The following is a 22467-nucleotide window of genomic DNA, read 5'->3' on the forward strand; positions in this document are numbered from 1 at the left end:
CCCTTACTGCTTAAGGGAAGGGTAAAATCTGTTTTTCCATATGTTTATGCTTTTTTTTTTTGCCTGCAGTTTTGTCCAGATGGCCTTATGAACATTGTTTACTTTAGGATGTTATCCCAGATGTTTTGAAAAACTGATGGGTAAATGTGGTACACAGATACATAATCATTTGCATGTTACAGTTTTAAAAAATGTTATTCTTGTAAGAATAAAATGTAATTTATTTCTGGAAATATTTTGTAAGTGAATGATAAATGTATTAAAATACAAAAATATGAAAAATATGTTTTATATACACAATATGTATATTTATATATAATATATTATATATATAATATAAAATATGTTTTATAGATGCGTGTGTGTGTGTGTGTGTGTGTGTGTATGTATGTATGGTTAGTATAATCTGCAGTTTATTTTCCCCAACATTTTTTCATGTTAATAAGCAAAAAAATATTCTGGCAATGTTAACTGAAGGAAATACTTTTGAGGAGTCATTTGATCAGGGTTGCATATACCTAGATATGTAAGACTCTTGCCTTCCTATCTTTTATAATTCTTCTTATTGTACTTAAATCACTGAAGAGAAATTAGGTGGTAAAATGGCAATAGATTTATAATCAACAGATTGTCATTATGACTTTGGGCAAATCACTTAACCTGTTGGAGATTGAGTTTTGTAAATATAAAATCAGAGTAACAACTTTACCCAAAAAGATGGACTAATGCTTGAATTTAATCACTCTAGCGTCTGCAATCTCTTAAAAGTCACTATGAAGCCATCTAGTGGCAACAGCAACAATGAGAGCTGAACCTGCCTATTCTAGGCTCTAGTTGGAATCTCAGATAGAATTAAGAGGTGGACTGCTCTCATTTGCAAACCCAGCCAGGATCCATATGGGGCCTCCTCTTGTTTGTGAAATGCTTCTTGACCACTGACTGGCTTATTTCATTTGCTTTTACATCCACTTGCAGGTTTGAATACTGTCTTGCTTTTTCCTGCTTTTCCTTTTCTCCATGCCTGTTCTCTGCCCTTGAGTGACCTTTCCGTTGATTGTACCAGCCTTTGCCCCCAAGCTCTAGTATGGGGTTTAATTCTTATTACTTGTTTTAATATATGGAAGACAGGAGAAGAGATCTATCTTGCTCATTCTTTTCTGTGTTAACTCAGAACTCTAGGGTTGGGAGTAAAAAACAACTCCTCAGTATCTGGACAACACACATCCAGTAACAACCAATAATGTTTAAAGAATAAGCCAACAGGGGCACTTGGGTGGCTCGGTCAGTTAAGCAATCTGACTCTTGATTTCATCTTAGGTCATGATCTCAGGTCCTGGAATCAAGCCCCATGTTGGGCTCCATGCTCAGCAGGGAGTCTGCTTGAGGATTCTCTCTTTGTCTGCCCCTGCGCCTGCTTGTGTGTGCGTTCTCTCTCTGTCTGTCTCTCTCTCAAATAAGTCTTAAAAAAAGAGAAAAGAATAAGCCAACAGGAATAAAGGGGGAAAAAAAACAGGCAATAGGGTTTATGGGAAAATATTACATCATGGATAAAAGTTGCTAAGACTTGAAAGAAAAATATTTTCCATGCAATAGATTTACTTAATGAAAAAAAACCTTAGAAACCACTAGTTCATTTTTCTCAATGAGGTAAGATGTTGCCACATGTTGGAAAGAAAAGCCAAGAAGATATGAAAACCACAAAGTCAATATAAAAGGCAAAACTCATATTAGCAATTCCGAAAATCAATTAGAAATAAGAGCTAAGCTTGAGGGCAAAAACCCAGGATGTTACAGGAAGTGATTAAAGAGAAGAAAAAAGTGAGGGCAGATAAACAATGGGCATGAAGGATCACTTGTGAAGGTATGGATTTTGGCACAAATAACAATTTTGGGGAGGCTCAATGGACTGTTTTCACCCACTTACATGGTGCTTACCTTGCCAGGTGCTTTGCAGATAGTCGCTTTGCATTTAATCCTTATGAAAATCTTATAAGGAAATGTGTCAACCCCCCTTGATTGATGCTTTTTCTTTGGCAAAAGTCACAGTTGCCAAGTCACTCCTTATTTGAACCAACAAGATGTGTATGACATCAGTCTGCCCATACTTGAGATTACAGTTTCTCTTTATGGTGTCTTCTCTCTGCTCCTGTCCCTGAAAGCAGGGCTACCTCCAGCCCTGTTCATCTCCCTTAATGTTGTTGCGAAGAAGGGCAGGTTGGGAGGGGATGTCTTATTATTTACTCTTAAGAACACATCGGAAGCATGGAGGGCTAAGGTACTACTGAATCTGCTGTTTAATCCGGTATGTTTTCATTTATATTGAATTTTTATTATATATGTTCTCCCCAACATTACACCCCTGTAGAAGAAAGAGCAGTAGTAAGACATTTTCTGATCTCCATCAGTCTGGGGAGACAGCCAAATATTTAAAAATTAATTAGCAATGCAAGGCAGTATGTCAGTATTAGATGAATAAAACATAATTGCAAAGAACTACAAAATCTGAGGGTTGAAAGAAATTTGAAAGAATATTTTGGTTAAAATAAATTCTCAATAAATTGAGAACTTGGGAATTTCCTGTCAAACTTCAAATTATATATATATTTTTAATAGATTTTATTTATTTGAGAGAGTGAGAAAACATGAGTGGGGGGACAGGCAGAGGGAGAGGCAGAGAATCTCAAGCATACTCACACTGAGCACAAAGCCCATCGTGGGGCTTGATCTCATGATCCTGAGATCATGACCTGAGCTGAAATCAGGAGTTGGCTGCTTAATGGACTGAGCCACCCAGGCGCCCCTCAAATTATATTTTGATTCAGAAAGTAATGTGCTGTTGAATAAATATGATGTCAGTTTGTAAATGTTAGAAATTGTTCATTTTCAGATTGTTTTGAAAAATGATGAATTGATATAATTTTTAAATCTTCATTAATTATATAAACCAGTGAGCCCAAAACTCATTATATATATAGTTTTTTATATTATAATATAGTTCCTTTTTATAGTATAATATAATTTTTATATTATAATGTAGTTCTAATTTTTTAAGCTTTTTATTTTGAAGTTTCAAACTTACAGAAAAGTTGCAAGAGCAATACAAAAAAATTGCCATTATGTGGTGATTTTACAGTTCCATTATTTCTTCAGTGTATTAGTTGGCATTTTCTTGTAAGGAAGAGTTTCTCCCTTTTCCTCCAATTTAAAAAACCTGTTATTGATTCTGACCCATTCTCATTTTGTTCAGTGAATAGTAAACTGTTACGACCCTTCTTTATTTTGATATTCAGATTGTCCCAGAGTGGACCAGTGGGAACCTATTCAAGATGGTGCATGTGTATTTTGACCTACTCATCACTTTTTTTGAGCACTTCCTTATTTTCTGGCACAATAAAAATGTTATATAGGCTTGCTTTATTTCTTTGCTGTCCTAGGTTTAGAATCAGCATTTTCTTCAAGGAGTCTTCATTTCTTTTAGCGGGGAATAGTATTTAGGAACTGAGATCTGGATGTTTTCTTCTTGTTTTTTTACTTCATTCTTTTATACTTAACTATGTAATTCATCTGGAATTTATCCCTCAGTGCCATACGTGGTATAAATATGTAGCAGTAAGATACAAACTGGAGACATTTATTTGTGTTTGTATTCTTGCCCTTCAGGGACACCAATTCAGGGGACAATCTTACTTAATTAATGTATTTATTTCAAATTATATATATATATTTGATTTTACATCTTAATGTCAGTTACGTTTTCTCTAACTTAGGTGCATTTTCTAGAATCCTTAAACTTTGTGAGGAAAAATGTGAAACAGGTGAAAAAAAGAAAGGAAGAAAAGGCAGCAGTGTACCGTCTGTGAAAGGAATTTCAAATTTAGGAAATACTTGCTTCTTTAATGCAGTCATGCAGGTAAGAGCCATCAGGAATCTTTGTAAAATGTAAAAAATAACTTTATATTTATTGACACACCTGTAAACTAGCAATTGACTGCTAAACATTCCCCTAGAAAGATCTGTTTTCTTTTTGTTTTAGGCTATCTGTAGCCTTTGCTATGTACATACATTCATATATATACCACCTTTTCGCACAGTGCTTCCAAAAGGACTTCTCTGTGTTTTACCATGGTTCTGTCCATAATACTGACGTTTATTAAATGTGAAATGTGCTCAGTCAAGTTTTTTAAAACTCAAAAATTTTTTTGCTCTGCTAGATGACATTTGAGAGTTGAAGAGACCATTTTTCCCATAGAATCAGAGGATATTACAACCGAATCAGAAGACTTTATATTTGCTTTCTTTTAGAACTTGGCACAATCTTACATTCTTATGGAACTGATGAATGAGAACAAAGAAAATGGGACAAAACTCAAGATTTTTCCTTCCCCAGACACTCGGCTGGTAAGAAGAATGACTACTGGGATAATAGCTCTTTTTCGATGAGCCACTGATGGTGCCAAAATTGATCTTTTGTATTTCTCAGCACTGTTAACTGAGATGGTGTTTTGAAAAAATATTTTGAAAAAAATAATTCAAAAGCATTTTGTGAAAATAATCCGATTTTAAAATTCTAACATTATACCTTCAAGATCTGTTATGGTTCAAACATATCATGGGTCAAACAATACAAAGATATTAAGGCAATTTTCAAACAAAAGGGGTTTGTATTTAGTTGAACAAAATGTGTAGGACTCCTGTTTTGTAGTGACCGGTAACATTTGCTTTAATATGGCATTTTAGTTCTTTAAAAGTAGATTTAATTTTAATAGTGAGCATCTAAAGATTTTTTGGAGCCTAGTCAAAAAATAGGTTTTTAAGCTAGTGAGAAAAGAAATAAGGAAAAAGAGCAGCCCTTAACATTCAGAAGCTGGCTTGGCACCCACAGTTAGGCCATATTGTTCAAACAATCTCACAGAATGCCAACCTCAGGCCAGGTTGCTCTGAGACTGATAAAAATAAGACAAAGCAAGGCCACTTCATACTTTTATCTGAACTCAGACAAAAACAAAGTTAGTCTACCACTTAGAAAAATTTCAAGCACCCTCTCTTGACCAAAGTGAGAGACTGCTACTCTTTACTAGTTACAGCTTTAGCGTCATTCTTATCTCCCAGAGACTAGAATTTGGGTTATCCTAACTCAAAGATAAGATTTATCAGGATACCCAGGCTAAGAATTGCCTCCACTTTCTGACAGCATTCAGTTGAGAGCAGACTTCTGCTTCCTTAGACTCTCCCCCAGATTACTCAGCCAAAGCCCAAATCCTGTATCAGTTCTTTCTGATTGAGATACCCCGTGGTTTCCCATGGTGTGTGTTCTTCCTAAATGCAACAAGTAATAAACCTTTCTTGTTCAACTACCAGTGTATTCCTGGTAGTCTTTGGCTGAAGGGCCCTGACAGTAGTAATAACGTTTTTAGTTAGAAATTGATCTGTGTGTGTGTGTGTGTGTGTGTGTGTGTGTGTTTTGGAGGAAGAGATGTATGTATGTATAGTTCATGGCTTTTGAAAAGAAGAAAGGGGGGGTTCTAAAAATTCTTAGCCCAATGTAGTAATCTTAGGTTTTTCTTCCAAGGAGACAGTTTTGAAAGACAGTATTGTTGTATTTCTTTGTTGAAAAGGCAACCTGTAAACTTACTGCCTGTTCAGCCCTTTAAAATTTTTAGAGCAGAGCCCAGTGCCCTCTTCTAAAATGTAGTGAGGTAGTGAAAACTACTAAATTGGAGTTAATGCTTAGTCATTTGAAAAGATTTCCTATTAAATGTGATTGAATGTTAGGTACTTTACATGTGGAATTATATCTTGAGAGGACTATATGGCAATTAGATATTATAGCTGATCACTTTAGATTTGTGTTCTTCTAAGAGGAGAGTTTCAATCTTAGATCTTCGGTCTTTGGGACATAGAGTTGACCTGAGCTGGAGGACTACCAGTGTAGATCATTACTCTTTGAATCACCAGTTTTACTTTGTCCTTTGCAATCTATATGCCTTTTGTTTCTTTTCCTTACCTTATTGTACTGGCTTGAACCTCTAGTAACATACTGAATAGAAATGATGAGAGAGCAGACATCCTTGCCTAAAATCCCCAGAGTAGGAGAAAAATATTCAGTCTTTCATTAACATCAAGAATGAAGTTAACTATAGGTTTTTCATAGGTGTTTTTTTTTTTTTTTTAATGTCTGGAAATTTGTTTTGACCTCATTCACCAATTTACCCACCCCCTCACCCCCTGTTCTCTATATCTGTGAGCTGGTTTTTGGATTTTTTGATTTGTTTTGTTTTAAATTCCACGTGTGAAATCATATGGTATTTGTCTTTGACTTATTTCACTTGGCATAATGCCTACAAGGTCCATCCACGTTGTTGCAAATGGTAAGATTTCATTCTTTTTTATGGCCGAATAATATTCCATTGTATATGTATACCACATCTTCTTTATCCATTCATCAACTGATGGACACTTGGGGCGCTTCTCTAATTTGGCTATTGTAAATAATGCTGTAATAAACATAGGGGTGCATGTATCCCTTTGAATTAGTGTTTTTGTATTCTTTAAGTAAATACACAGCAGAGTGATTACTGGATCATATTATAGTTCTGTTTTAAATTTTTTGAGGAGCCTTCAAACTGTCTTCCACAGTGGCTGCACCAGTTTGCATTTCCACTAACAGTGCAGGAGGGTTCCTTTTATTCCACATCCTCACCAACACTTGTTGTTTCTTATGTTTTTTATTTTAGCTATTCTGACACGTGAAGTGATATCTCATTGTAGTTTTGATTTGCATTTCCCTGATGATGAGTGATGTTGAGCATCTTTTCATGTGTCTGTTGGCCATCTGTATGTCTTCTTTGGAGAAATGTCTGTTCATGTCTTCAACATGGCAAAGAGCTGTTTTGATATTCAGAAGCTATGCAAAATTATAGCCTGTCCTTTCTGTGGTTTTAGTCAGATGGTAGACTTTTAAGGATAGTTGGTATGAAATATATATGTAACATGTATTTCATGAATACATGAATGAGACAACCATATTTGATAGTTGTCTTAGAAAATAACGTTCTGTAATGTCCTAAGATTATATTTGGGATCTGCTTTTTATTCATTGTTTATAAGGAGGAGGGTTACTGGTGAAGATAACATTTTAGAAAACAAAACTTGGTGGGGGAAAAATTCTAGAATAAAGTGGGTTTCTCCTTCACACAATTTTAGCTGCTCTTGTCAAGCTTTATGTCTCTCCCTTGTAAAGAAGGAGAATGGTGTATCAATTTTGTGAAATAATCTCCCATTCCTTATTTTATTAGTAAAATATTTGAGGAAAAGAAGGGTGTGGAGTTTTGCTAACAAATGTAATTTGTGATCATATATTAAGATGTATACATGTCAAGTAGATAAGTAATTCTGCTTTTAGGAGAGCACATTTTTTAAGACTTATTTTTTTAAGTAATCTCTACAACTAACGTGGAGCTCAAACTCACAACCCCGAGATGGAATTGCATGCTGGACTGACTGAGCCAGCCAAGCGCCCCTAGGAGAGCACATTAAGGGACGGTTATAAGCAACTAGAGATTGGTGATTTTATTCTTAAGCTAATAGTTTTACTAAGTAAGGGGCAAAAGGTTACGAGAATACCTGTGTTTTTCAAGGTAAGGCATTTAATTCCATTTTCCATTTTTTAATATTCATCTTATATATGTAGGAATAAAGTTTCTTAATACACTTAAGGCCATTTAGTTATCATCATTTAAGCAAAGTATAACTTAGATTTTTAATAATATTTAATTTTAAATTTGCATATTTCTGACATAGAGTTGATCATGTTTTTAAAGGACCCACTAACAGTGGAACTTTCAAGCCCTGGACCATTGACCTCAGCCTTGTTGGTGTTTCTTCACAGCATGAAGGAGACTGAAAAAGGACCACTTTCTCCTAAAGTTCTTTTTAATCAGCTTTGTCAGAAGTGGGTGCATCTAAATTCTTGATATAAGTAATTGAGTTATAAAATTCTAATATATCACTTAATATGAGTAATTTCACTCTTACTATAATATTGCTATTATTGTCTAGACTCTCAAGAGAAAAAACTAATACTTATTTAGTTGCAGCTCTGTGCTTTTGTTTGTTATATCTCATAGTACTCTGAAGAAGTGCTTGTTTATCCCCATTTTATAAATAAGGAGACTGAGACTCACAAAAGTTGAGTAGCTTACCTAGTTTTATAGTGACAAAGCCAGCATTCAAATAGAGGTCTGTCCTGATTCAGAAGCCCATGATGTAATAACAAAAAGTAAGAACATTATAGAATTAAAAGGTGCTATTAATAGATCATCTAAATCTAGTTTTCTTATTTTTACTTTTATTATTTTTTAAGTATACTTTGCTCCCAATGTGGGGCTCAAACTCATGACCCCAAGATTAAGAGTTGCATGCTCTACCAACTGAGCCAGCCAGGTGCCTTCCTTAGTTTTAAAGATGACCTTCGAGGCAAATAGAATTTAAGTGAATTTCTCAAGATAGTACTGTGTGTTCAAAAACAAAATCCTTGTGTGCCCAGAAATACATACATACCACAAAGGACCTGACTTAACTTTAATTCTTTCATTTATTCTTTCATCTAAAAAACTGAGAGCTTATTTGCATCAGGTACTTGCTAGAATATAAGGGTACACAATGTATAAGATATTAAAAATAGACCCTGTCATGGAGCTCATGAGCTAGTCCCAGTCCACAATTTCTAAAATATATAGAAACAAAATTCTTTAAATGGGAACTTGCATTTTTTTATATCTCCAGACTTTAAAATTTCATTTTAATTTAATAGTTATTTGTGCCATGGTATTACATTTTATCTTCTAGAACTATACCAATGTTAATTTTTTAAAAAAATTTTAGTTGTGGAAAGGACACTTACCATGAGTTCTGCCTTCTTAAAAATTAAGTGTACAATAGATTATTGTTGATTAAGGTACAATGCTGAATAGCAGATCTCTACAGCTTGTCCATCTTGCTTGAGTGAAACTTTATGCCCATTGATTATGCCTGTACTTTTCATTTCTCCTTCACTCCAGCCCTTGGTAGACACCATTGCACTCTCTCTGATTCAATGAATTTGCCTATTTTAGATTCCTTATATAAGTGGAATCATGCTATTTGTTTTTCTGTGACTGGCTTATTTCACTTAGCAAAATGTGCCATGGTATTTTGAATGTAGTACAAAATAAAGAGGGTTTATTATGTTTCATTTGGTGGCAAATGCTGTTTTTTTTCAAAGCCCGAAGAACAAAAAATCCTCAGATTTTTGTGACATTGGTGCCTCACAGAGTTGAAAAGTTTTTAGGATTCTATGTGCTTTCGAAATTTGTTTTTGGCTCTGCCAAAAATAACTGTTTTGTATCCTTTTTTTTTTTTGGTTTTATAAAGATTCTTTTAAAAGATTTTATTTATTTATTAGAGAGAGAGAGACAGAGATAGAGAGAGAGAGCACGCACGCATGAAAGGGGAGGAGAGGGAGAAGCAGGCTCCCCGCAGAGCAGGGAGCCTGATGTGGGGTTTGATCCCAGGACCCTGGGATCATGACCTGAGGCTAAGGCAGATGCTTAACCGACTGAGCCACCCAGGTGCTCCTGGTTTTATTAAAGATTTATAAAATTTTTAGAATTGTTAAAATAATAGGTGCTCATGATAAAAGTTCAAAATACTATTTGTATCTTATTTATTTTTTTCAAAAGTGATTATGCAGGCACAGACATATATAAAATTGTTTGCAACTTGCTTGTTTTGCTTAATATATTTTTTACATTTTTCCATATTAGTACATGTGGGTATGACTTATTTGATTTAACATGTGTGTGTGTATCGCACTTGTGAAAGTACATCTGTAGGATAAATAGACCTACTGGATCAAACATTATTTGAAAACATTTTAAAAATTGCATTTGCTTTATTATGTTTACTTTAAAAAGAGATTTATATTAAGAGAAGTAATTTTAAAAAAATCTGGTGAAGATTTAAGCCATATATGTTGAGTCTATTTTTGGACTCTGTTCCATTGATCTATATGTCTACCCTTACCCCAGTTCTGCACTGTCTCATTACTGTACCTTCATAGTAAGTCTTAGAATTGGATAGTGTGAGTGCTCAGACTTTTTTTTTTTTTTTTTTTATAGCTACTCCAGGTCCTTTGCTTTTTTATATGAATTTTAGAATCAGTTTGTTAATTGGGGTTGCATTTGGAGATCAGTTTGGAGAGGACATCTTAACAAGGTTGAGTCTTCCAGTGTATGATTATGAAATATCTTTTCAGTTATTTAGGTATTTGATTGTTCCCATCAATTTTTTGTGGTTTTCAGCTTACAAATCCTGCACTATCTTGTTAGATTTACCTTAAGAATTTCATATTTTTAAACACTATTTATTGTAAATTGGTACTTTAGAAAAAATTCAATATCCAGTTGTACATTCCAAATATAAGGAAATATACTTGATTTTTGTATATTGATCTTGTTTCTTGTTCCCTTGCTCAAGGGTTATAGTAGTTTTATATAGATTCTTCAGGATTTCCTATGTAGACAATAATGCCATTGGTAAATAAAGACCATTTTATTTCTTCCTTTTCAATTGTATCCTTTTATACATTTTTCTTATCTTATATAACTGGCAAGGACCTCCAGGACAATGTTGGAGTGGTAAAAAGTAGGCATTTTTGCTTTCTTTTTGATATTAGGAGCAGAACATTCAGTCTTTAACACATAAGTACGATAACAGCTGTAGGTTTTTCATAGATGCCTTTTTATCAGGTTGAGGAAATTCCCATTCCTAGTTTTTTCTGAGAGTTTTCATCAAGAATAAAAACATTCAATAAACTCCAGTTCTCATTTTTTTCTTAAAAAAACAAATTTGTTATTTATTTTTGAGAGAGAGAGAGCATGAGCGAAGTGAGGTGCAGAGGAAGAAGGAGACTCCCCACTGAGCAGGGAGCCTGCCTCAGGGCTGGATCCCAGAACTCCGGGATCATGACCTGAGCTGAGAGCAGACGCTTAACCGACTGAGCCACCCAGGCACCCAACAAATATTTGTTATTTAAATAAACATTATTTATTACCATTGGGAGACATTGATTCCTGGCCCAGAGAAACCATGAGATAATAAATGTTAGTTGTTGTTTTTTTTTTAAGAAAAAAGAACAGGTATTGCATTTTATTAAATGCTTTTTCTGCATCTGTTGAAATATCATATGTTTTTTTTTTTAATCTGTTGATACAAGAATTGTATTAATGTATATTCTGAATAGCTCTAGTAAAGTATATTTGGCATGCAGTAAGCTGTACATATTTAAAGTATACCATTGGGTAAGTTTTGACATATATATATATTTTTTTGCTTGTTTTCTCTTTTTATATTTTGTCAATATGCCTGGAGTAGAGAGAGTTTTTGGATTATCAACAGACTGATTCATCTTCATCCACAAGACATCTCCACGAATTCTCTCTTGTTCTGAATTTCTTTTTCTTGATAATCTATTCCTGTTTTATGAGTATGCATATGTTTTCCTCTTACAACTTGAGATTTTTAAGTTTTCTCCTCTTTCCCACAGTAACACTTTTACTAAGGTACATTTCCTGTGTATCTTTCATGTTCTCCTCATTTTGAATACATGAATCTCTTCATATGTTTGTTGATTTTTCTCTTTAAGTTTGAAGGTCTCTTTGGTATTTGTAGATCAGATAGGCTCCATTAGAGATTCTGTAAGTCATCATAGAATTTTTTACCCAGTCCTAGGTAGAAGAAGAAAGAAAAAAATCTAGGTTTATTAAATTTTCTTGAGTGGTTTAGAAGGCGGTACTGCTTTGTGCATAGTTAAGATGGAGCTATAGGCAGGGACATGGTAGAGAAAGTTTCTCCTTTGTTCAGGAACAATTTCCATCCTGTGCATCTGCTTTGAAAGCCATAGACTGGTCCTCCTACCTGCCACCTGGCAGATGAGGATCTCTGAAGGATTCCCTGGTTTCCCCCTTGCAGTCTTCTTCCATTTCATTGGCCTTCCTTGATGCCTACAGCACAAGTGTCATGTCATCCAATTTCAGCCTTATGTGGATTCCAGCCATGGAAGCCCAAATAGGGTTGGGATTTGTGTCCATCTTGGTTTCTGTCCTCAACTCTGATCTAGAAGGTGAACAATATCTACCACATGCAGAAAGGGAAGCCCACAAGGGGAGTAAATCAAGAGTCTTCTCAACATCCTATTGCTTTTGCTACTTCTTAACAAGAGTGAGTAACTGAAATTATCACTCCTGTTATAGGCTATTTCAGATAGCTTTTTAGCACCAGGGACTCACAGTAGTGCCTTACTGGGGTGAATGTTTATTATGAGATGAGAAATAATGCTTAAAATACTGGACTTAAGAATCAAAAGACCTGGATTTATGTCAGTGGCACTTAGCTTGTTCTTCAGTTTTCTCAAGTGAAAAACAGTTCATATTAATTATGAATTTCTTAACAGCACTGCTGTGCATATCAAATGAGATATGTTGCACATATCTTAATGAGACCATTGTGAACTTGTACTACCATAACATATTCTTACTCTTTTATATTACTTAGACAAAATTCTTTCTTTGTCTTAGAGCACTATCTAAATTTAGTACTTATTTTCATGTTGGTATTGGAGTTTATTGCAGAAAATACTACTTTTTAAGGTTACTGAAATCAACTAAATATTTGCTCTGTTGAAGTCTCCATGAATAGCACCTGATCCTTTAATTAATACAAGGAAATCTAATTGTTAAATCCTTAAAATAAATACATTCACAGAGATAACAGTTTTTAGTTCTTTATTTTAATATAAATAACCTCTTGTTTTTCTTTTGGTTATTCAAGGTAGGAAGATAATAGATCAAGGTGGCTTGGGTTTGAATACTGTTTTTTTGCTTGCTATGTGACCTTGCAAATTCTATAAATAATCCCTCTAAGCCCTTGTATATAAGCTGGAGAAAATAGGGCATCCCAAGCTTGTTTAAGGATTTTAGGACTTGACATATGTAAAGCTTAACATATGTACTGTGCTTGCATGTAGTAGTTGCTTGATAAATGATAGCCATATTATTCTCTGTGTACTTAAGATCTCATCCTAATTGGAATAGTGACCATATCTGGTATTTCAACTTAGTAGAAAAACTTAGTAGGACTAAATTGAATCTTTGACTATATGCTATTTAAAAATGATTTTAGATGGTAGTAATATATTGTTGATGAAATTATCTTTTTTTCTTTCCTGTTTTGTTTTTAAATCATAGGGCCCCCCGATTTAAAAGTTTCCAGCAACAGGACAGTCAGGAGCTTCTGCATTATCTGCTGGATGCAGTGAGGACAGAAGAAACAAAGGTCAGGTTTTGTTAAGTTTATCACATATACTCTTTAAGAAGACGGTACAAAACTGAAGGAATTAATTTCTACCATCATTTTAATGTAGGTTAAGAAGTAATTTGATTTTTTTTCTGTTTATTCCTTTATATATTTTTTGGCCTCTTCTTCTAAAAGAATATTTTCTCCTAGCCTTTGCAACCCTATTATCCTTTATTAGTTAATACCCTTTGTCTATAAATAAATCAACTCAAGCTAGCTTAAGGAAAAGAGAATCTAAGAATCTAGGGACAGGAAGATTCTCAGGAATCCAGAGAATACTCTCCTAATTTCCCTGGTTTCTCTGGCTCTGTAGATTTTCTTTATTCATCTCCCCACAGACTGAATTGTTTCTGTGCTTCTCTCTCTGAATGGTAGCACATGATCTCCATATTTTGCATATGTTGCAGTTCTGCATATATAAAAACAAAACTGGCTGTTTGTGAATTCTAATTCTGAATTCCCAAGAGAGAAACTTTGTTACCCCGTGTTGGATTAGGATCCACTCAGGGATCAGTCACTTGTAACAAGGGAAGGAGGATCCCAGCCTCCTGGATCAGGGAATGTTTCTGAGAAAGGAAGGAATGGCTCAGGGTCTGGATAGATTTCCCTAGTGTTCATTGTAATACTATCCCTTAATCGATTGGGTGGTAGTTGACTTTAATATTAAGTGAGTGAAATTGATCTTTTTTTATTGAAGTCCTGCAAATGGCATACAATTTTTCAGAGAAAATGCAAGATATTAAAGATGTCAAGTACATAGTACATACCCTCATTCTCCCTTTTTCACTCATAGTGGACATTATTAATCCTTCATAACAGTTCTACTGAGTCTGGATTCAGCCTCAGAATCATTCTCAACTTAGCACTGCAGGCAGGCCCTGTCAATCACAATTGTCATAATAGGTGAAATCCAGTTTTCCATTCAAAGTAAGTATACTTCTTAATCTATGTTAATATGTGGTAAAGCAACCATATGAAAATGAAGTACTCATATGCTTGTGGTAGCTGTTACCATGTTACTAGGCAATGTGGACCTTCCTCTTTTTTTTTTTTTTTTTAAATCTTCAATTGTAATGTTGTAGTAGTCTAGCTTTCAGTGAAGAGAGAGTTAGGGTTCTGTAGATTGCTTTGGGTAGTATAGACATTTTAACAATATTTATTCTTCCAATCCATGAGGATGGAATGTCTTTCCATTTCTTTGTGTCATCTTCAATTTCTTCCATCAGTGTGTTAAAATTTTCAGAATACAGGTCTTTCACCTTTTCGGTTAGGTTTATTCCTCAGTATCTTATTTTTGATGCAATTATAAATGGGATTTTTTTTTAAGATTTATTTATTTGAGAGGGAGCTCGCACATGCACGTGCGAGGTGGGGGAAGGGCAGAGGAAGAGGGAGAAGGAGAGAAGCAGACTCCCTGCTGAGCGGTGAGCCTGACACGGGGCTTGATCCTAGGACCCTGATTTCATGACCAAAATTGAGTTGGTCGCTTAAGTGACTGAGCCACCCAGGCGCCCCGGGATTATTTTCTTTATTCTGCTTCATTATTGGTGTATAGAAATGCAACAGATTTCTGTATATTGATTTGTGTCCTGCGACTTTACTCAATTCATTTATCAGTTCTAGCAGTTTTTTGGTGGGGTCTTTCAGATTTTCTATATATAGTGTCATGTCGGCTGCAAATAGTGAATGTTTGACCACTTCCTTACCAATTTGGATGCCTTTTATTTCTTTTTGTTGTCTGATTACTGTGGCTAGAACTTCAGTTGAATAAAAATGGTGAGAGTGGACATCCTTGTCTTGTTCCTGACCTTGGGGAAAAGCTCTGTTTTTCCCCCATTAAGGATGATATTAGCTGTGGGTTTTTCATATTATGGCCTTCATTATGCTGAGGTATATCCCCTCTAAACCTACTTTGTTGAGAGTTTTTATCATGAATGGATGTTGTATTTTGTCAGATGCTTTTTCTGCCTCTATTGAAATAATCATATGGTTCTTATCCTTTGCTTATTGACGTGATGTATCATGTTGCTTGATTTGCAAATATTGAACCACCCTTGCAATCCAGGAATAAATCCCATTTGATCACAATGAATTTTTTTTTTTTTAATGTGTTGTTGATTTGGTTTGCTAGTATTTTGTTGAGGATTTTTGCTTCTATGTTCATCAGAGGTATTGGCCTGTAGTTCTCTTTTTTTGTGGTGTCTTTATCTGGTTTTGGTATCAGGGTAATGCTGGCCTCATAGAATGAATTTGGAAATTTTCCTTCCTTTTCTATTTTTTTGGGGGTTAGTTTGGAAAGAATAGATATTAACTCTTGAAATGTTTGGTTCAGTTCACCTGTGAACCAATCTGGTCCTGGACTTTTGTTTGTTGGGAGTCTTTTGATTACTGATTCAATTTCTTTGCTGGTTATCTGTTCAAATTTTCTATTTCTTCCTGTTTCAGTTTTGGTAGTTTTTATGTTTCTAGGAATTTATTTTTCTAGGTTGTCCAGTTTGTTGGCATATAGTTTTACATACTAGTCTTCTATAATTGTTTGTATTTTTGTGGTGATGTTATTTCTCCTCTCTCCTTTGTAATTTTATTTGAGTCCCTTATCTTTTTTTCTTGATAAGTCTGGCTAGAGGTTTATCAATTTTATTGATTTTTTTTTTTTCAGAGAACCAGCTCCAGTTTCACTGAGCTGTTATATTGTTTTTTTAGTTTCTCTATCATTTATATATGCTCCAATCTTTATTATTTACTTCCTTCTGCTGGTTTTAGGTTTTATTTGTTGTTCTTTTTTCTAGCTCCTTAGGTGTAAGGTTAGGTTTTTATTTGAGATTTTTTTTGGCTTCTTGAGGTAGGCAAATACTGCTATAAACTTCCCTCTTAGAACTGCTTTTGCTGTATCCCAAAAGTTTTGGACTGTGGTGATTTTATTTTTATTTGTTTCTATCTATTTTTTTTATTTCTTCTTTTATTTACTGGTTGACCCATTCATTGTTTAGTAGCATGTTATTTGACCTCCATGTATTTGTGGTCTTTCCAGATTTTTCTTGTGGTTAATTTCTAGTTTCATAGAATTGTGGTCAGAAAAGATGCATGGTATGACTTTGATCTTGAGTTTGTTTCAGCTTGTTTTGTGGCCTAATATATGATCTGTTCTGGAGAATGTTCCATATGCGCTTGAAAAGAATGTCTATTCAGCTGATTTAGGATGGAATGTTCTGCATATATCTGTTAATTCCATCTGGTCCAGTGTGTCATCCAAAGCCATTGTTTCCTTGTTGATTTTTTTGTTTAGATAATCTGTCCATTGATGTAAGTGTGGGTGTTAAAGTCCCCTACCATTATTGTATTATTATTGATTAGTTCCTTTATGTTTGTTATGCACTCTTATGTATGTGGGTGCTCCCATGTGGGTGCATAAATATTTACAATTATTATATCTTTTTGTTGGGTTGTCCCCTTTATGATTATATAGTGTCCTTTTTTGTCTTTTGTTCTAGTCTCTGTTTTGGATTCTATTTTGTCCGATATAAGTATTGCTACCCTGGCTTTCTTTTGACATCCATATGGGTGATAAATGTTTCTCCATCCCTCACCCTCAATCTGCAGGTGTCTTTAGATCTGAAATGAGTCTCCTATAGATAGCATTTGGATGGGTCTTGTTTTTTTTTTTTTTAATCCATTCTGTCACTCTGTGTCTTTTGAAGTGATTAAGTCTGTTTACATTCAAAGTAATTATTGATATGTATTTATTGCTATTGTATTGTTTTGTAGTTGTTTCTGAAGATTTTCTCTGATCCTTTCTTGTCTTTCTGTTTTTCGTGGTTTGCTGGTTTTTGGTAGTGATCTATTTCTCTAGTGATATATTTAGTGATATGATTTCTTTCTCCTTATTTTTTGCATATTTTTAGTGGTTTTTTTACTTACGGTTACCGTTAGGTTTGTATATAACATCTTCTGCGTGTAGCAGTCTATATGAAGTTGATGGTCATTTAAGTTGAACCCGTTCATTACTCCTCTCCTTCCCATGTTTTAGGTATGTGATATCATATTTTATATCTTTTTATTTTCTGAGCTCTTTGACTGATTTTTTTTTTTTACAGAAATACTAATTTTTACTGCTTTTTTGTTTCTTACCTTCATACTGTCACTTTTGGTCTCTCCTTTCCATTCAAAGAGTTCCCTTTAATATTTCTTACAGGGCTGGTTTAGTGGTCAGAAACTCCTTTATTTTTTTGTTTGTCTAGGAAACTTTTTTTTTCCTCTCCTGTTTTGAATGATAGCCTTGCTGGATACAGTGTTCTTGGCTGCAGATTTTTCCCATTCAGCACTTTGAATGGATCATGTCTTGGAAAATGTCTGCTGAAAAATCCCCTAATAGCCTTATGGGGTTTCCCTTGTATGTAACTGTCTTTTTTTTTTTTTTGTCCTTTTAAATTTTTTTATCACTATATTTTGCCCATTTAATTACAATATGTCTTGGTGTGGATCTGCTTTTGTTTATTTTCTTGGGCCTTCTCTGTGCCTCTTGAATCTGGATATTTGTTTCCATCTCCAGAGTAGGGAAGTTTTCAGCTATTATTTCTTCAAATAAATATTCTGCCTCCTTTTCTCTCTCTTCTTCTTCTGGGATCCTATAATATGAATGTTATTATGTTAGATGGAATCAGAGTTCCCGAAGTCTGTTCTTGTGTTGTGTAATTCTCTCTTTTGTTCAGCTTGATTAGTTTCCATTATTTTATCTTCTAGGTCATTAATTCGTTCCTCTGATTCTTCTAGCCTGCTGTTTGTTGCATCAGGTGTGTTTCTAATCTCATTTATTGCTCTCTTCATCTCTGATTGGCTCTTTTTAATCTCTGTGTTAACGGTCTTACTGGTGTCTTCTACTCCTTACTCAAGTCCCATGAATGTCTTTATGATCATTGCTTTAAATACTCCATCAGGGATGTTACTCTGATTTGTTTCACTTAGATCTCTGGCTATGGCCTTGTCCTGTTGTTTCATTTGGGACAAACTTCTGTCTTCTCATTTTATCTAAGTCCCTGTGCCTGTTTCTGTGTGTTAAGAAGGTCAGCTCTGGGAGCGCCTGGGTGGCTCAGTTGTTAAGCGCCTGCCTTCGGCTCAGGTCATGATCCCAGGGTCCTGGGATCGAGCCCCGCATCAGGCTCCCTGCTCTGCAGGAAGCCTGCTTCTCCCTCTCCCACTCCCCCTACTTCTTGTGTTCTTGTGTTCCCTCTCTCGCTGTGCCCCCTTCTGTCAAATAAATAAATAAAATCTTAAAAAAAAAAAAGTCAGCTCTATGTCCTCCTGTTCTTGAGGGTAACAGCCTTATGAGGAGGTCCTGTAGTGCTTATCATATAATGTCCCATTACCTAGGGCCTGGCACTTCAAGGAGTGTCACCAGCGTGTGCTGTGTGCCATCTACTGTTGTGTCCTGGCCATTTTATCTCTGAGGCCAGTCATCTGCAGATACGCTCTGTGTCTGTTGTGGGCAGTGTCTGGTCCCTGGTCTGAGTGTGGCAAGATTTGTTTTGTTTTGTTTTGTTTTAAGTAATCTCTACATCCAGTGTGGAGCTCAAACTCACAACTCCAAGATGAAGAGTCACATGTCCTTACAACTGAGCCAGCCATTTGGAAAGCCATTTGCCTCTCAAATGTGGCAAGTTTTAATTAGATGTGCTCTGGTTTGTTTGTGCTGAAACCTGTTGCCACTGCTGCCAGAATTAAGGCCCTGCAAAATTCCCATGTGGGGAGATGGGGTGTGGGCAGGGCGTTGGGCTGGTCTGGGGGAGGGGACCCACCGCCCTGGGACAAAGGCAAATGTGAATTTAGAAGGGCAGTTCTGTGGGGGGGCGGGGGGGCGGTGGATGTTGGTGTAAGAAAGTTAGGTAGGGAGTGGCTCCTGCAGGTGGCTTTGTGCTTATGCTATGGGGGGCGGGGAGGAAAATGGGGCCTACCAGTTCCTTTGTTCCCGGAGGGGTGTCTCCATGAATGCTGTCTTTCTGGGATGCACTCCAAGATGAGCAAAGAACCTCCCTACTGTGTGCCCCAGGTGCTCTTCAGATCACTGTTTCCACACTGTATGCCCATGTGCTGTTTGCCTGCCTTTTCTCCAACAGCAGTGCAGTAACCTCTGGGTTCTATCCCAGCCAAGCCCTCTGGACCTTTAAAATTCCAGGTTTTAAGCCCCATTGGTTGCCAGAACTTACAAAATTTGGGCCCTCTTGCTTTCCAAGCCAGTTGCTATGGGGATTCATTTTCTCTTCGTACTCCCCTGTGCACTAGTCTCTCACCCTTCTCCAGAACCACAGTTACCTCACCACTTTAGTGGCCATGAGCTGTTTCTCTCCCAAACCAGGTCTCTGCGCTTCCTACCTTCTTCAGTGTGTCCTTTTCTCTAACTTTAGTTGTGGGGTTTGTTCTGCCAGTCTTCCGGTTGATTTCTGGGGTATTTAGGATGATTGGTAATTATCTAGTTGTATTCATGAGACAAAGGGAGCCTATGATCCTCCTACTCTACCACCATTTTCCCTCCTGGATCTTTCCCTCCTGGATATACTCTATATATTTCAATTATGAACCCTATCATCTTCTATTTAAATTATGTTTTTATCACCTCTCTTAGATTGTAATCTCACGGAATGACTCTCTGTATCCCATGTGCCTTGCACATAGTAGGTGCTTGGTGAATGTTTGTTGAATAAGTTTTCTGTACTTTAAATGGGCAATTTTTGTTGAGAATTTGAATTGGAAAAAAGCAGGTTCTTAAATAAGTTATACTACCTAGTTTCTTGGGGATTTGCAATTATTTTGAATATGTTATAATTTGAATGAACTGATAAATTGACAGGATAATACTACATTATGTTTTACCTGTAATTTGTTTTTAAAAATCAGTGAAGGGATTTACAAGGCAGCAAGCTGGGGAGAGATATAACAAAACTTGTATCTTAAATGATAAATGTGTATTGATGCTTCTGAGCCTACAGATGATATAGGAGTTAAAGATTAATTCAGACTGTCAGTTTCCAGAATGATTGTTTTTCCAGTATGATTTGTAAGAATATGTTTACTGCATGGTCCTGTATCATTGTAAATGGAATTAAAAATTACCTCTCTACATTGTTTTTCTCTGTCGATATTAAGATAAAACTATAAAATCTGTTTCTATCATTTTTCCCCTATTTTACTTGATGGCATTCTTTATTACAATTAAATTATTGTTTTGTCATAATGGTGCATTAAGATTCACAGTATCTTAAAAACTCAGGCAGTACAGGGGGAAACATGGCTTATTGAAAGCTCTTATCTTCCCCTATTTGAGGGCTTTAGATAGTGTGGCAAAATTAAAATGTCAAGTCCGTGGATTTATTCAGTCTCGTAAGCAAGGACAGTGGTGCAGTCAGTTACAGTGAGTCCCCGCGCAGGAGCTGCATTGTCGGGCCTGGGAACCCCACAGCTGGTAATCGTGCTGCCGTTGTAGTTTGTCATTGCCATGTGTGTTTTGATTGAAGAAAGGCTCCCGCGTTATGTCTGCCACCAGAATCTTGTGGTAATGATTACAAACTACTGACCCCCTTCCATAATGTTTCATTGAAGTTTTTTTCTTATGACTGTAAAGTTGAGGGCTATACCATGCTCTTGCCAAATAGAGTGCTAAAGGGATCATTTGTGCAAAAATTGTACATTTTTCATGGACAAAATAAAATCAAATTTACTGTAAGAACTTCTTTTACAGGCAGTCTTTTCAGCTTGCAAGGTATGTGCTTCTTCACTATTTTGCTTTTAATTTGAGCTCTCACCAAATTAACAATACTACATTTTTATTTCCAAAGATATATCACTGATACATTACTGGTTAGGACTATTTTAAAGGCAGACTGTCTCAGCTAACTTTTAAGCCATGAGTGTTATGTATTCTTATTTTTGAAAGAAGTTTATGGTGGAGATTTGAAATAGTTGAACCTTGACACTGCTAATTGATTAATGTGCTGCAGTTGTTAGCAGCTTCCTGGCCAAAGTGTGTGTGTGTGTGTATGTGTGTGTGTGTCTTTTTTTTTTAATTTAAATGGTTCAAAGCATGACTCTCAACAATGAGAGGCTGTAGATAGACCTAAACTCATTTATTTTATTCAACTTGATGAATTACCTATTAATTAACTCCTTTAACAGTTTAGAGAATATAAATTTGTGGCTAAGATACAATAAAAAAGCAAATGTCTAATAGTTTAAAAGTTAATAATTTAAACAACTCCATTGTTTTTATTCTTTTTTAAGAGTTTGACATTATAGTTTACATTTCAGAAAATGGCCAAGACTCGTTAAATCATATTGAAAGTCATGTTTGAATTAGTAAAATATTCAAATTGTAAAATGAATTTATAGACTTATAACTTGGTTTAGAGTTCTTTATCTTTGCTAGCTGGAGAGGCTTTTTACAGTTATACTAACTATTTACAGGTGAATATGGTATTTATTGGAATCTTTATTTAAGTCCATTCTCCTGCATGGAATTCATACCATTTAATTTATTTTCATTCAATAAATTCTTTTTTGAAGGTATAAAAGTCAACTTTAGCTCGGACAGTATCTGAATTATATCAGTTTTCAAATTTATTGTGTCTGAATTGGAGATTATTTCACTATTTAATAGCTTTTGGGACATATTTTATGATTTTGATTTTCTTCACATATATTTCAAGATAGTATGACATGGCACAGATTGCTGTATGTTTACTTTTATACCCTACTTTGTATATATTTAAGTTTTTGAATCTTGTATCAACTTTCAAAATACACTTGAAGAGAATAGTGAGCAGTTCTAGGAAATATAATGTGCTGATCTTAGGCCGGTTAATAAATGAAACTCAGTTTCACAATTATTGGGGGAAGGTATCAGACACTTACCATGAAATGTATCCTACACACAGAAGAATGTATGCAGATATATATATACAGTTTAAAGCATAATATAAAGAAAAGTCGGTTACCACTAGAAACCTTCCTCACCATCACACCCAGAGTTAAAAAAAAATAGAATGTTTTTAGTGCCATAGAAGCCACCTAGAAACCTTCCTCACCATC

General features: G+C 35.3%; 1 protein-coding gene across 2 annotated transcripts in view; it reads left to right on the plus strand.

The window, feature by feature from the left end:
- USP45 (ubiquitin specific peptidase 45) overlaps positions 1 to 22467 on the plus strand; it is a 71663-nt gene that overhangs the window by 25591 nt on the left and 23605 nt on the right. The window contains exons 6-9 of one of the 2 annotated variants that reach the window (XM_028104246.2): positions 3768 to 3910; positions 4303 to 4398; positions 7821 to 7951; positions 13284 to 13371. In XM_028104246.2, the coding sequence (XP_027960047.1) occupies positions 3768 to 3910; positions 4303 to 4398; positions 7821 to 7951; positions 13284 to 13371 (458 nt within the window). Of the gene's footprint in view, positions 1 to 3767; positions 3911 to 4302; positions 4399 to 7820; positions 7952 to 13283; positions 13372 to 22467 lie in introns of those variants that run through there. The other variant, XM_028104248.2, reaches the window with a different exon arrangement.

This window comes from Eumetopias jubatus, unplaced genomic scaffold (assembly GCF_037043125.1).
Source record: "Eumetopias jubatus isolate StellerSeaLion01/CBP00866 unplaced genomic scaffold, mEumJub1_p1.0 scaffold_6, whole genome shotgun sequence".
In the NCBI taxonomy this organism is placed as follows: Eukaryota; Metazoa; Chordata; class Mammalia; order Carnivora; family Otariidae; genus Eumetopias; species Eumetopias jubatus.